This window comes from Oryctolagus cuniculus, chromosome 13 (assembly GCF_051225735.1).
Source record: "Oryctolagus cuniculus isolate XC-2025 breed Fujian yellow rabbit chromosome 13, ASM5122573v1, whole genome shotgun sequence".
NCBI lineage: Eukaryota > Metazoa > Chordata > Mammalia > Lagomorpha > Leporidae > Oryctolagus > Oryctolagus cuniculus.
Window position 1 is genome coordinate 43,140,644 of NC_142879.1, and position 16,180 is coordinate 43,156,823.

Consider the following 16,180-nt stretch of genomic DNA (forward strand, 5'->3'; position numbering starts at 1 on the left):
CCCTGCTAATGTACCTGGGAAAGTAGTAGTAGATGGCCCAAGTCCTTGGTCTCCTACACCCACGTGGGAGACCCATAAAAAACTCCTGGCTCCTGACTTCAGATTGGCTCAGCTCCTGCCATTGTGGCCATTTGAGGAATGAACGAGTGGTGGAAGAGCCCTTTCTATGTCTCTACTTCTCTCTGTAACTTGTCTTTCAAATAAAATAAAAACTGAATCTTAGCAAAAAAAAAAAAAAAACCTATGGCTGTTTCATTCAATTAAATTATCATTTTACATACACACACCCACACACATATGTTATAAGCAAATCATGGGGAAAACCGGAAGTTCAGGACTTAATGCAAGGAAGGTACTCATATGCAACTTTAAAGCTCTAGTGATGACTAGACTCAGTGCTGTCTTTAGCATCTAAGTGTGACTGGAGGCTACTCTCAGTTTGATTTATATAAGCTCATGAATCAAATATTGATATGATTTTTAATTCTCAAAGAGGGGAAAAGGCTTTTAGAAAAATGAATTTAAAATGTGGTTCCTTTTTCTGTTTTTATTTAACATTCACATTTTCAATCCATATCTCGAATAAATGAAACTTTAAAATTGAGTTTTATTTAGCAAAATTTAATAAATGGTAAATGGCATCTTATTGACCAATGCAAAATAAAGTGTCCAATCTAATATGATTGGACCAATAGCTAAAACAGTAGCCAAAACAACAAATAAACCACCAGAAGGAAAAACCTCTTACTGCATTTACCCTTCACCCTATTCTCAAATATAACCAGCCTTGAATTAAATCAAGCATTTATTACCTTTGTAGTTGGTTTTTATTTCTGTCTAAGCTCAACACACTAACTTCCTAGTAATGTTATATTCTACAACCTGGGATTTACTATCAAAGGATAAAGAACATCTTTCTAGAACATCAGAGATTACAGAGTTTGGAGAATACATCCATTGCCTCTTGATCACACATAAGACTACTTGGTTCTCTCAAGATATATTTATTTGTTAGAATAACATTTTTTAATTTCTTAAACTCCAATGAAACCTTGGGTCCTATGAAGTTTATAGACATCCCTACCCCCACCAAAAAGAAATTGAAAGGATTTTTATAAGTCTACAGTCTCAAAGAGGCAAGACTTTCAGGGTCATTTATTGCTGCCCAAATTCAAGGGTTCAGTAAATATATTTTGTTCCCTTCTTTTCTAAGTCCTTGTTTTCACTCTGAATGCATTCCTCTAAAGGGAAAGAAGGGCAAAAGAGGTAAATTAGAAAGTTAAGGTTAGAAATTTTTAGAAAGTCACATGACTGAGCCATTTCACTCATCTCCTGAGAGGTCTACAGGCCTCCCAGTGCTCCCGTCCCCTTAAGTCCTCCAGCTTCAGGACCCTGGCTGGGGGCATGACATCATGAGCAAGGGACTGAAAGAAGGCTCCTAAATGGCTTGAGTTGAAATCATATACCAAAGATACCTCAAACGTGATGACTGCGTTATAGACAGTGTCAGAATCATCGAAACCGAGTCCTTAAAACCATGTATTTTTAATGATTAAAATGAAGTGCTAGTAAACTATAATCTTATCTGTTATAAGCTAGTAATGATCACACAGCCAGTGAATAGCAGTCTTTTCTCTCTAGATTCCATACCATACAATGTCACTCTCTTCTCTTTAAAATGTTTGTGATAGTTATCAAGTTTCATTTACCTGTCATTTTAGGAAGTTTTGAAACCTTATACTCCCAAGGAAGCATGTTTGTTTTTTAAAACAGCATTTGCAATAGCAATTCTCTTATTTGAGAGTGTTCTTAACACCTGTAATATTAAGTCAATATTTTCATCTCTAAAGTTTCAACTTACAAAGTTACAAGAAAAGCACTGCAAGGAAGAAAATAGAGAACCTCTGTACTTGACTCTGTACTTGTTTACTTAAAATTGTAAAGTCATGAAAAGTATCATTATGTACTTGTCCTTTTACTTCCATTTAGTTACAAAAGCAGAGCTCACAAATTGTATTATTATTGGCTACATATGTAATAAACTCATATAGTTTATATAATTCTTACTGAAGTCTACTGCCAAGAAGTTTCCAGACCTGGGAAATGATTTTCCAATCTTAAGTGGTATCAGTTTTAGTAATATTTACACCAAACAAAACTCTGTATATCTAAACTAAGTCACTTTTTTAAAAAACGATTTATTTTATTTATTTGAAAGGTAGAGTTACAGAGAGAGGTAGAGACAGAGAGAGAGGTCTTCCATCCACTGGTTCACTCCCCAGATGGCTGCAGCTGAGCTGATCTGAAGCCAGAAGCCAGGAGCCTCCTCAGGGTCTCTACATGGGAGCAGGGGCCCAAGCACCAGGGCCATCCTCTGCTATTCTCTCAGGCCACCAGCAGGGAAATGGGTTGGAAGTGAAGCAGCCGGGACTCGAAACAGCGCCGATATGGATGCCAGTGCTACAGGCCAGGGCCTCAATCTGCTGCACCATAGCGCCAGCCTCATTAACTCACTTCTAAATGACAATAAAATAAAATTTTGAAATTGAACCCACAAAGAAAAAAATAGTGTCTCTGGGAGTTCCAACTACAGCAGCTCTGAAAACAAGAGTCTGATCTGGTTAAGAATTAATCTCATCCCTACAGGAAAGTTGATGAGACTCTTTCAAAAATTTATAAAATTTCAAAATAATAGCACATACATTCAGAATACCAAAGTTTAACTTTATCATACATACATAAGAGAATTTTTCAAAGTACAAGACCTAGCACATAATAGATAATGATTGACTGATGTATAAATGAATAAGTGGCTTATGTATGAGACAGTTTATGATCTCTAAGCACAGAAGACTATGGCTGAGGAAAAGCCTATCCTGTCCCTCACAGGCCCAGCCCAGCTGACATTTCCTGACCCACTGAGGCCTATGGAAAGCACACTTATCTGAGTCCACACACCTGGGAAATTCTGCCTGTGGGATCAGAATACCAAGGCTTGAGTCCTGGATGTATCCTGGATATTTCTCAGTTCTTTTTTTTTTTTAATGAATAATTAAATTTATTGCAAAGGCAGAGAGAGACAGAATGCGGTCACTCATCTACTGGCTCACTCCTCAAACACCCACAACAGCCAAAGCCTAGCTAGGTTGAAGCTGGGAACCAGGAACTCAACGTGGGCCTTGCATGCAGGTAGCAGGAACCCAATTACCTGAACTGTCAACTACTGCCTCTCAGGGTATGCGTTAGCAGGAAGATGGAATTCGGAGAAGAACCTGGACTTGAACCTAGGCACTCTGATATGGGATATGGGTGACCCAAGTGGCATCCCAACCACTGTGTCAAATGCCCATGCCACACTTCTGTGTTTTTGCCAAAGCATTTAGAAAGTCACATTTTCAGTTTTGCCACTGAAAAAATAATGAGAGTACACAATTTTCCTTGCTGCTTCATAAGGTTATTACAAACAGAAAATAAGGTAACGTCTTGAAAGTTCTGTGGAAATTTTAAGTATGAATATGAGAGTAAGTTTTCTCCTTTCATTAGTTCCCCTACATACATTTTTAATGGAATTTGGCAATATATAGTAAAGTTAAAAGCTTGAATGGTTACAAACAAAAGGATGTATAAGAATACTCAGCGGGCCAGCGCCGCGCTCACTAGGCTAATCCTCCGCCTTGCAGTGCCGGCACACCGGGTTCTAGTCCCGGTCGGGGCGCCGGATTCTGTCCCGGTTGCCCCTCTTCCAGGCCAGTTCTCTGCTGTGGCCAGGGAGTGCAGTGGAGGATGGCCCAAGTGCTTGGGCCCTGCACCCCATGGGAGACCAGGAAAAGCACCTGGCTCCTGGCTTCGGATCAGCGCGGTGCGCCAGAGGCAGCGCGCCGGCTGTGGCGGCCATTGGAGGGTGAACCAACGGCAAAGGAAGACCTTTCTCTCTGTCTCTCTCTCTCACTGTCCACTCTGCCTGTCAAAAAAAAAAAAAAAATAGAAAGAATACTCAGCACAAAAATATTGTGATTACAAAATATTGGAAGCAACGATCATTACAGGAGAATGAGTTACAGAACAGTGGCAAAAAGAACACATCCAACCTGAATGCGTTACAATGCAGAAAAATGTAAAGTAACAGAATGTTGAGTTAGAAAGAGCAAAGGATATATACTGTGTGATGTCATTTACATAAAACATACAATACAGTACCTCATATATGAACACATTATGATGACAAAAAACTATACAGTCATGGAACTCACAAACCAAAATTCTCTTTAATGACTTTCGCTGGGAGGGGACTAGGGAATGGCATGATGAATACACATGGGATTTAGCTGTGTATTTCTTTTTTTAAAAAAGATTTATTTTATGTATTTGAAAGACAGAGTTACAGAGAAAAGAAAAGGAGAGACAGAGTGAGAGAGAAAGAGAGAGAGAGAGAGAGAGAGCAAGTGAGTGAGAGAAAAAGATATCTTCCATCTGCTTGTCCTGGGCCAGGCTGAAGCCAGGAGCCTAGATTGCCATCCAGATTTTGCACCCGGGTGGCAAGGGCCCAAGGACATGAGCCATTTCTGCTGCCTTCTCAGGCATTTTAGGGCTCAAGATCAAAGTGCAGCAGCTGGGACCGGAACCAGCACAACAATGCTGGCTCAAGTTGTGGCCTTGATAATTAATTTCTTTTTAGGGGAAAAAAATAAAGGAACTTGTAGCAAATACAGCAAAATATTAAGGTATGGTAGTCTGGACAGGGAGATATTTTGTATGTTATGTACTTTCTATGCAGTTATATAGATGATATTTTTCTACATACTTAAGATATTTTAGAATAGACTTCTCAGTAAAGATGCTAGAGCCTACATAAAGAAAATGGCAGGAAATGTAGATCAATATTCACACATAAAGATATTCATCATAGGGTTGTTACAGTAAGGAAAAAAACCTAAAAGAATTGTAAATGGTTAATTGAGTACAATATTCAATTACTTAGAATTAGAAGTTAACTGAATTATAGTATGTTCATATAATTGACTATCTAGCAAAAGAAATTTTTTTAAATAAAAATATTCAAATATTAGGTGGAGAAGGCAGGATAGGAAATTATATATTGTATTGTCTTAATTCTGCATGTTTATGTGTATGTATTTGTATGTGTATGTACAGGAAATAAAATTTTAATAGTTTGTATCTATTACAATACTAAGGATGGCATTAATATCATGTTTGTCCTTTTCTTTACAAATTTCAATAAAATGTACATATTAAACATTTTAAGTGCATTAGCCCTTCAGACATGTAAGTGATCACATACAGATATGAAAGGCCACCATTCATCAAAGAGCACCATACAGGATTTAAGCCAGATGCACATTATCGCCGGTTAATCTAGCCTCTTGCTGCCTGGCAGCATGTATCAAGTTTCATGGATATGGCTTCTGTTTTAAGATTTGCACAGCATTTGTTAGCTGACTAATAGCTGTAACTCTGACCCAGCCCTCCCTCCCACTGCCAGCTGCATACCAGACACCGTCCCTCTACTTCCCACAATCCTTGAAAATCAGTGTCTCAAGCTGATTCCATCCCCTGTATCCCACATTACTCCCCTGCCTGTATGTCTGGCCTCAGCAAATGCCAGAGGCACACACCCAGTTGCCACATCATTTTAGATCTCTCCCTGACCCCCAAATCCAACACCTCTGTGTGTTCTGTCAATTCTGTCTCTGACGACTCTCATGGCTGATCCCCCTCCACCTCACCCTCAGTTTCCATATGGCTGTCTTTTAGGACCTCATTCATTTTTCCTACATCACTACAGCAGACTGAAATTTCTCTGCCTTAAACTGGTGTCCCCCTTTAACTCAGTCTCCAAAGAATAACCAGTACCCTGTGCTTCTTCTGAACTGTAAAGTTTAACACAAAAATGGATTATCTCAAAACATTTTAACATTGCAGCAAATAAAGAAGAGTACTGACTGATGCTTTGTTGAAAATTAAGAGCACACAGTTGATGCAGGGGTGGGGGCACAGCTCTTCAGCCTGCAGCCTCAATGCTGTGATGAAAACCCTGGCATGATTAAAGGGCTCATGATCACCAGACAGAAATCTCAGTCAGCACTTACAGCTCAAAGCGCATGACTGGGAGTGGGGGTGGGGAGGATGAGTTTTAGCATACTGAGTGATGCTTGCATTTTCATTTCTGAAATGGGAGTATATTTCTTCAGATTGTTGGAGAGTAAGAGGTGGGAAATTATTTCTAGCATATCTCCTGGTTTCTTGTTTCATCTTGCTCAGGAAGAAAATAAACCAACTTAATGTATGCATTAAAATTTATTAAAACCAGAGTAAGAAGAAGTGATTTTTAATGCAAAAGCAAAATGTATAGTGTATTTTATAATCCCCAAAGTATGAAAATGCTTCACCTCAGTTTCAGAGTTGAGATTTCCATGCAAAGAAATGATGAGTATATACGAATATGCTGTTATTTTCATTTTCTATGTTGTAACTTTTTCTTCTTAACCTATATATGAGTGTTCTGGAAAGTCAGAATAATATAGGCACAAAGTGACACAATTCCTTGAGATGACATATTGAATGTATGGAAAAACTTATGATACACATTTTAAAATTTTTAGAAGTACTTAAAATGTTTTTAATTTATCTGAGAGGCAGAGAGATATGCAGACAATGAGTCAGAGAGAGCTCCCATTCACTGGTCCATTCCCTAGATGCTTGGGAAGGCTGAGGCCAAGCAGGGTGAAGCCAGAAGCTGGAAACTAGATCCAGGTCTCCCATGTGAGAGGCAAGAAGCCAGTTCCTTAAGCCATCACCTGCTGCTTCCAGGGCCTGCATTAGCAGAAAGCTGGAGTGAGGAACTGAAGCCATGGGTCGAAACTAGGCTCCCTGAAATGGAACATGGCATCTTATCTGGCAGCTTCATTGCTAGGCTAAATGGCTACTCATAAAAGGACTATTAAAATAAAATAAATGGGGCTGTTCTTGATGGTGAGTAGTGAACAGAGTATTATAGATCTCATTCCATGTACCTAAGATTTATAATGTTTAAAAAAGATAACAGCATCTATGACATAGTAGAAGTAGTGATAGTAGTGGGAACACTAGAAGTAGCAGTTAATACTTGTCTATACCAGACATTGATAAGTGCTTTAAATACATTTTTAAAAATTCAGTTATTTCAACTCCATTTTACTACTGCAAAAACTGAAGCTCAGAAAATATAAATCACTTGCTTTACTTACACACTTAATTGTGCACGGCTGGTAGAGAAATCTTATGTGTCTGACATCTGGTCCATTATCATTAATGAAAGTGCAGAGGTAAAATAAAGGTCTAGTCCTGCCTTTAGACTACTGAGAGACCATGAGTCTGTGAAGCGAGGGGAGATGGCCATGGTTTCCCAGAAGGACAATCCTGGTAGCTCTGGGAGTAGAAGAGAAGTCTCCATCACTTCTCTAGAACAGCAATAAGGCATTGTTAGTAGCATTTTAGAGAGTCTTCTGTTGGGCTCCTGTGGGTTTCAGAGCTATTGGCATCTGTCATGCATTCCATTCCACTGAACATGCATGGGATTCCCAGCATGGCTGATGCTGCAGATTGTATAACAGAGAGCACAGTGTTTAGGACCAATAACGAAGCCCAAAATTTATATCCCTGAGTCCTAAATATGATTTCATTCCTGGACTCAGATACAAATCCTCTCCTTGCCCTTTTTAAGTCTAAAAGCAATTCTCTGGTCTAGGCTGGCCTTATTTCTCACCTTGACCCTGGCCTAATCTGGCTTTCAACCTGGTCCTTACCCTTCACTTCATTTTTAAGTCCATCTGACAGCAGATGTCCTCTGCTTTGGAATGCCTTAAGCCTTCTTAGAGTAAATAAAAATACATGACTGAAGATAAGCTATTTAGGGTACAGAAGAGATAATTCCCTTCAAGATGTGAAGTCAGTTCTGAGGTTGGAAAGTGTATGAAGTATCTTCACGTGCAGTATATGGTAGTGTGGTTGCTAATGGAATTCCTATTTCAGGACACAAACTGCTCCAAAATACAGGAAATGCTAACTGATAGGGAGGGGAATCCCACAGGAAATTATCCAAGCTGTTAAAGTCATAAATGGAAGTGAGGAAGGAAATGAAAATATTACTCATTATAGCAGCTTTTCCAGGGGTGGGAGGGACACCTGTTTCCTCAGCTGGGGACATTCTCCAGCACCCTGCTCTGAAATCAGCCCCCAAGTTACATTCACAGCCATACATCTCCCGTCAGGACTTTCTTACTCCCGTCCCCCTATTTGATAATATCCCAGTCAGTCTGCACATTTTGCAGACTATAAACTCTAATAATTTGAAGTGTCTGTAAGCAGTGATTCAAGATTCCTGGAAATTTTGATATGAAAAGAAATCCAAGATGCTCATTTTATTTCCACAGACAAACAAGCATTTGAGGGGATTCTGAGCTGAAATGTCAACCAAAACAAAACCTATGTCCACAGGCAGAGAGCTGTGGCTTCAATTATGTTTTTGCTTTGGGGATGCAAAATATTGGTACAGCTTGTGGTGATTACTTTGGTGCTGGAATGTGAAATGGCTATGCTATATGAGAATCAAGTCATAAAATAAACCTTTTAAAGAGATCATCTTCAAGTATCAAATGAAAACCAAAATTTTTGTGGTGGGGAGAAAGGGGAAGTAAGAGACAGAGGGGAAGTGGACTATTTCTGTCACATATTTATTTGTAGAACAATCAATATTTAAAGAAGACTTGTTTCTCTTGTCTCTTTGAAGCACCGAGTTCTTTTATTCCGGTATCTGGTTGCTCTTCTTTGGAAATGATCAGTGTTTTAAAAGGAAACACATTATGGGAGGTGTCTTTAAAAAAATAAAACAATGCGGATCCTGCTAGCTGTGTCTGCCCTGTCCCACCCTGGCCTTATTGCCAAATAATGGAAACAGAAACAGTCACTGCAGCTTTGGGGTGGGGGTGAGGGATGTGTTTCAGTTCAACTCAGATACTTGGCTTTCTTTCTCCTGGATGGGCACAAAAAGTGTAAGAAAGCAAATCTTAGTTACTAATCATGTCCTTGGTTTCATTTTGCTTTGGTTTGCTTCCATTTGGAATTAAACTGTTGGTCCTAGCACCTGTTTCCCCAAATGCGACGCAGGGTCTAGTCTGCTTTTCTTGTCTGTTCCTTGCTGATTCTCACGAGACAGACATGCTACTGAGCTGAGCGGAGAGATGCTAAACCAGAGGTGAGGAGTTTCTGGGGGTCACCTGGTACTGCTGCGCTGATTCTCACATGAGCCATCACCAGCATTTCTAAGTGATCAATGAGAGCTGGCAGAGCTACAGGAATTTAAGGCTCAGAAGTGAGACTCTAATCAAGCAATTAAACTGTCAGACAAGGTCACATTAATACTCAGTTTTCATGAAAGGCCACAGAATGAAGCCATTTTTGTGCTCACCAGACAGTGCCACCTCCAGCCAGTGGATCCCACCTGTTGCCTTAGCAAGAAATACTCATCGTGAGCCATCCTGGGGAGCCTGAGGTTAACTACTGCAAACGCTCAAAAGTAATGGAGCAGGATGTGCAAACACCTCACCAAATGGGTTGAAACCTGACTACAAGTTGAGCTTTCTCATTAGCTCCCCGTGATGCCCTTACTATTTCAATAGATGTCAAAAAATTCTGTTTCTCTCTTTTTCCATTATAGCAGCATGGCATTCTAGAGAATGCACTGCTGAGATGTTATCAAAGTCCTCGTGTGGCTCAAAATACTGAGATTACCTGGCAATAATAGTGCTGGGCGGTGAACTCAGGACCACACTCTCCTGGAGGAGTCCATACTTTCCCCCACAAGTACTGACTACTGCAGGGATAGATGACAAAAATCCCTGTCTTCATTTATTTAGCCATGCATCTAGAGTCATTCACACATCATCCACATTAGTGCCTTTGACTATGGGCTATATGAAAGGGGATGGAGGCTGTGTACTCCTGTTCTATTTTTGAATTTTCATTTATTTCTTCTACTTGCTGAATTTTCTTTTTAGTTCCACAACACCAGGAGTAACGGCTTCGAGCTACCTGTGGGCTTATCTTGCCACCACCTGGGACCAGCAGTCCTGCCCAGTCCTGGTGTGTTGGTGCCCCAGAGAGTGAGAAGCTGTGTGAGTCTCACTTTGACTTTCAGGACCAACCCACCACTGACACGGCCTCACCTTTTCATCTGCCACTGTTTTCTCCTTTTTGTGCCCACAATTCCTAACCGCATTGTCTTCCTTAGTTCTCCTCTCTCTGCTGGGGTTCCCCAGTAACTTTATAATGAACAAACTCAGGCCTTGACAGGATTGGTGGGACCACACCTAGTAGTGTCTGGCACATAGCTGGCACCACAGACCAAGTAAATGAATGGAACACAGATCTCCTGACCTCAGAGTGAGAGCACGTTCTACTTCGAATCTGAATTCCCAACACTTTCCTTATCTTGACAAATGAAGTCTGAGTTCATTGGAAATAGATGTCAAGATGGTTCCAAATTAACTCCAATTTTATTTCTCTCTTCTATTTTTCTAGTTTTCCTTTATTCTGTCATTCCAGTTCCTGCCTGTAGCTGTATTTTTATTTCACCAAACAATTTATTGTTACTTTAGGAAGTACAAAGCTTTCATTTTAGTACCGATTCTGTTATCACTATTAATTTCTACCTGACCTTGACCATGACACTCCTTGATCTCAATTTCCTTTGTTAATAATGAAAGCATGGGGGCCAGCATTGTGGAGTAGCTGGTAAAGCTGCTGCCCAACACCAGCATCCCATATAGTTGCCAGTTCGAGCCCTAGATTTTCTGCTTCTGACCCAGCTCCCTGCTAATGCACCTGGGAAAGCAGCAGAAGATGGCTCAAATGCTTGGGGCCCTACATCCATGTGGGAGACCCCGAAGAAGCTCCTGTCTCCTGACTTTGGTCTATCCCAGCTCTGGCCAATGTGTTTATTTGAGGAATGAATCAGTGGATGGAAGCTCTCTCTTTCTCTCTCCCTCTAAACTCTACCTTTCAAGTAAATAAAATAATTCTTTAAAAAACAAAAAGAACATAACAGTACATGATCCCTAGTTTCCAAACTGATCTCTTCTTCCAAAGTTAATGTTCTGTGTATCTGTGTGTTTATGGCTGATAGTGATGACTGTTAAATCAATATTTCCAATTTGAACAATACAAATTATTACAGAGATTTTGAAAACAGGATGGCTATTCCCATTGTAGCATAATTCACTCTGGTATGGATTAATACACTTTGGTGGTGGGGGTGTTTGGCACAGCAGTTAATTTGATGCCTGCATCTCATACCGGATTACCTGATTGGAACACCAGCTATTCCACTTCTGATCCAGCTTCCTGCTAATGCATAACCTTAGAGGCAGCTGATGACAGCTCAAGTACTTGGGTTCCTGCCATCTGGGTGGGAGACCCAGATGGAGTTCCTGGCTCCTGGCTTCAGCCTGACTCAACCCTGGCTGCTGTGGGCAGTTGAGGAGTAAACCAACAGATGGAAGTTTTCTGTCTGTCTCTCCCTCTGTCTTGTCTATCTCTGCTTTTCAAATAAAGTGAAAATAAATAAATAACACAAAATTTCAAAAGGAATAGTACACTTAAGCTCTATTAGAAATCCCCTGATCACAAACACGATTTGAAAGAGTGATTGGCAGCTGAATTTTTTACTTTGCTAATGACTCTGCTTAAGCAACAGAATCAAGAAAATAACTTTAATTCCTCCAAAATGAACGGTTAGCTTTGTATGAACTTAATTACAGAGATATTATGTAAGACATTGGACTCCAGGATATGTTTCACATCCAGGTTCCATCTAGCTATGATGATGGGGGTGGTGCTTCAATGCCTGCCTTCATGAATTTCTGGACAACTAACCCTAAGTCGGAGCGGAGCTTCCAGCCTGGCAGGACATGGCCCTGCCCAGTCCCGCAGCTCTGTGGACCTCCTGTTCCTATATTTGATTCCACTTGGCAACCACGCATAGCAGATCTCTACCCCAACTTACCTGCAGAGTTCTTTTTCTTCTTGTAAAGATGATTTATAAGTTGCACAAGCAAAAATTACTTTGCTTGTGTACAGCTTATGCAATTTTCAATAAAAACACATTTATAAATCAGAAAAAAAACTTGGACTAGGCCATGTATTACAATTTCTCGCTCCAAAATGAATATAAGACAAGGCTGGCTATTCTCTGGGTCTTGGACCTGACAGTATAATTCCATTAATTATTCCATCCATATTTTGCATTCAGCTGTTTTTTCCACCAGTCCCTTGCTCTCTAGACATACCTTAAGCTTCTCTATTATAAAAAAAAAAAAACACCAAAAAACACTTTTCATTGGTTTTGCCTTATCCACAGGTTATTGTCCATTGTCTCCCTATAAGCATCGACCCCATAATTCTGGAGAAAAGCTTAGAAGCTCCTCCTAGTACCTCCTACTCCATTGTAATCCAGGCTTTGACTATGACCCACACCAGTTATGCTCCTTACAAGGTTATTGTAGACTGGACCCAGTGGCTTTGTTTTCATCCTTGTCCTAGCTGAGCTCCGCCGGGTTTGCTGTCTGTGACCACTCACTACTTAGGCCTGGCACCACTCTTGTTTTATACTATCTTACCTCAGTTTCCTTTTCCTTTGATCCTTCATTTGCCCCTTAACTGAGGCCCAAGTGTTTACCTGGCCCTTTTCTCTTTAGAACGGACTCCTTTAATGACTATATCTATTCCTATGACTTTGACAGCCAGATACACAGAATTCATGTCAAACTCCATAGGGTACCTATTGTAGACCTTTAAACTCAGTTTTCAAATCAAACTCTTTACTCCATTACTTGCGTTATCATTCAATCATTCTTCAAGCAAATAGTATTGCCAACCCTATCTCTATCACCTACCATACTCTCCACCTTTAAGAACTGGTGGCTAGACCACCCTAACAGTTTTTTAATATGTTGCCTTCTCTCCACTCCCAGGGCCAGTGCCTAAAATGAAGCCTCTATCACTCTGATCCAAGCTTTTCCAACAGCTTCCCAAAGAGCCTTCACACTATCTCTTTCTTTGTCAACCTATTCCTTACACTAATGCCCGTTGTCTTTGTAAACTATGGTTCTGTTTCACTGAAACATTCACTCACCACCTACAGACATGTTCATATTCTTCACCAGGGCACAAAAAATACTTATCCAACTTAGATGTCTTCTATGTTCCTTGCCTTCACATGCTCCCTGGCACTGGGCACAGCGGTCTCTTCCTATTCCAAACTCTCTGAGCGCCATTTTCCCATCCTTCCCCTGAAGCCCTCCTCCACACCTGGCCCACATGCCACATTTCCACTAGTGAGACACTGCCATCTAAATGTCACTTCCAGTGTGAAAGCTCCCCTGGCTTCCAAGCCTGAATGATCCACTCCTGCTGTTTTCTCATGATTAAAATAACAGTGACTCAAGTCCTGGGAAGAGCTCTTTGAGGCCTTGAATCAAAGATGGGAAGTCCTTACCCTAACTTCCAAACCTATTCCTCCACCTAGAATTCCATACTGTCTTCTTTCAGGTCTCATGGAACACACATCTGAAAACACTCAGCAGCAGGAGGAGCAGCAGCGTGACTCCAGCCAGCAGAAATGGTGGTTTCTGTGTGACAGCAAGTAGGTCATCTACATCATCTAGACCTTCCCAGCCCTCCTCCCCCCAATCTGATGCAAGTCTTCTCATTGTCCTCATTTCAGTTAAGAGAACTGAAGTGGAAAGATTAACTTTCTGCTGGGCAACAGAGCTAGGAAATGGCAAAGTCCAGAATGAGCTCCAGGTCCACCCCGCCGCAGACTTAGCTGTCATAGCCATGGCAACAGGCTGACTTAGGCTGCTGGTGTAGTTCACTTGTTAAATCAAAAGCTCCTAATTAATACATTCACTAAATGTTCTCATTTGGCAGGTTTTCATCCATGTTTGATAACAGACAATTTGTGAAATCTGTGTCACTCACCATAACACAAGAGTCCTGAGCTTCAAGATCGAAGTCAGTGAAGTTCAAGAGAATACGGTGATTTTTTTCAACCCGGATGGTCCAAAAACAGGCAATGTTATTCATATAAGGATTAGGGTAATTTGGAGAATGAATCTCCCCATTTGGAGCCTGGAAAATTCCACCACAACCTGCAAGTGGAAAATCCAATTCAACAATGAGAGGAATCATTGATGAATAAACCATACCATTAGCTGGTAGTGTAGATCAATATGCGACTTTGCTTGACTATTAGTTTCAGTTAGTCTGTGCTAACAACTCTGAAGAACTTGATATTCATGTTAATTTAGTTATCCCAGAAAAAATAAGAAGGAGAGGATACTAAGAAAATACTTCAACCATTGAAAATACTAACGCCAAAAGTTACTTAAAATAATAGTGAAGGGGTGGGCATTTGGTGCAGAAGTTAAGACACTACTTGGGATTCCTACATCCCATATCCAAGTGCCTGAGTTCCAATGTTGGTTCCAAGCCCCATTCCAGATTTCAGTGGGAACTCTGGGAGGCAGCAGATGATGAGTCCAGTAATTGTGTGCCTCACTTGGGAGGCCTGGATTGATATCCTGGCTCCTGGCTTTGGCCTTGCACCACCCCATCACTGCAGACATCTGGAGAGTAGACCAGTAGATGGGAAATTCTCTCTCTCTCTTTCTTTCTCTCTCTCTCTCTCTTGCTCTCTCTCTCTCTCTCTCTGTGTGTGTCTCCTACTATCTCATCTCTCTGCCTTTCAAAATACAATTTCTAAAATAACAATAAAAAAGTGCAAATGAAATCATGTTTTCACAAAGTCATGGATGCCTCCTCCCTATCCTATAAAAGTATAGCATACTGTAAAAATAATTTATCTTGTTCAAAATACTTGATAATCTTGTAGTGAATGCTTTTATAAATAACATACTATCTGTCTTTAAAAATTCAATTTCTAGAGGTGTAACAGTTACTTGTTTATAAATTCCTATGATGTTATCTAATACCTTTCAGTATATTGTCTACCTCTAAGGCTCATCATTTCTCAAATTTATGGTTATAAAAGCCAATAATACAAAAATTAACCCTATATTGCAAGGATTGAGAATTGTTTGGAGGTAATCTAAACACTGTGGGGTGTGTGTGTGTGTGTGTGTGTATTTAAGTTCATACTTAATTACCTTAGAGAGAAATCACATGTAATTACTGTATATCCCTACAATTAAACAAATAGGGCTCACATCTCTGTTTTGGCATTTTCTGGCTATGAGACTTTGGTCTAGTCACGAACTTTTCTAGGCTTATTAGTAAGATGAGGATAAATAGACTTCCCTCATAGTGTGATTGCCAGGATTAAAGAAAATAACCCTTGTAAAACAGAAAATTTCCAGGCACATAGTAAGCATTCTAAATATGTAGCCATTATAAATATTTTTTAAAGATTTATTTATTTATTTGACAGGCAGAGTTACAGAGAAGCAGAGAGAGAGAGAGAGGTCTTCCATCCACTGGTTCACTCTCTAAATGGCTGCAATGGCTGGAGCTGGGCCAAACCAAAGCCAGCAGCCAGGAGCTTCTCCACTTCCATGTCTCCCGTGCAGGTGCAGGGGCCTAAGGACTTGGGCCATCTTCCACTGCTTTCTCAGGCCATAACAGAGAGCTGGATTGGAAGTGGAGCAGCTGGGACTCGAACCATCACCCATATGGGATGCCAGCACTGCAGGCGGTGGCTTTATCTGCTATGTCACAGTGCTGGACCCTATAAGTAGTTTTATAAGCTAATTCCTGAAAGATATTTTGTACCACAGTTTATTATTTTAAAAATCAATAACAGTTACTCTAGTTTCAGTTTCTAAGATCTTTGGCAGCAGGTCACAGTAAAACATACAGTAATTGCCTGGAATTAAAAAAAAAATTAACATTAATAATTTTGGATCTGCCAAAAATACAAAGGTCTATTCTATGGCAAGAGGTAATCTGTCATTCACCAATAGCTACTTGTGGCTGATGAATGGCACCAGTCCTTTGGAGAATCAGTTATGTCTAGTCAATGACCTCCATCTGATCTCACCATGGACTTGTGTACTTGTACACCTGTTTCCTTATTTTCACAAATGTAGTGACACTTAGGAAGTTAAAC

The 16,180-nt window shown here is 40.3% G+C and overlaps 1 protein-coding gene across 1 annotated transcript in view; it reads right to left on the minus strand.

The window, feature by feature from the left end:
* Nucleotides 1-16,180, minus strand: part of CUBN (cubilin) — a 283,377-nt gene that overhangs the window by 128,256 nt on the left and 138,941 nt on the right. The window contains exon 31 of the mRNA XM_051820614.3: nt 14,035-14,204. Coding sequence (XP_051676574.3) covers nt 14,035-14,204 — 170 coding nt within the window. The remainder of the gene's footprint in view (nt 1-14,034; nt 14,205-16,180) is intronic.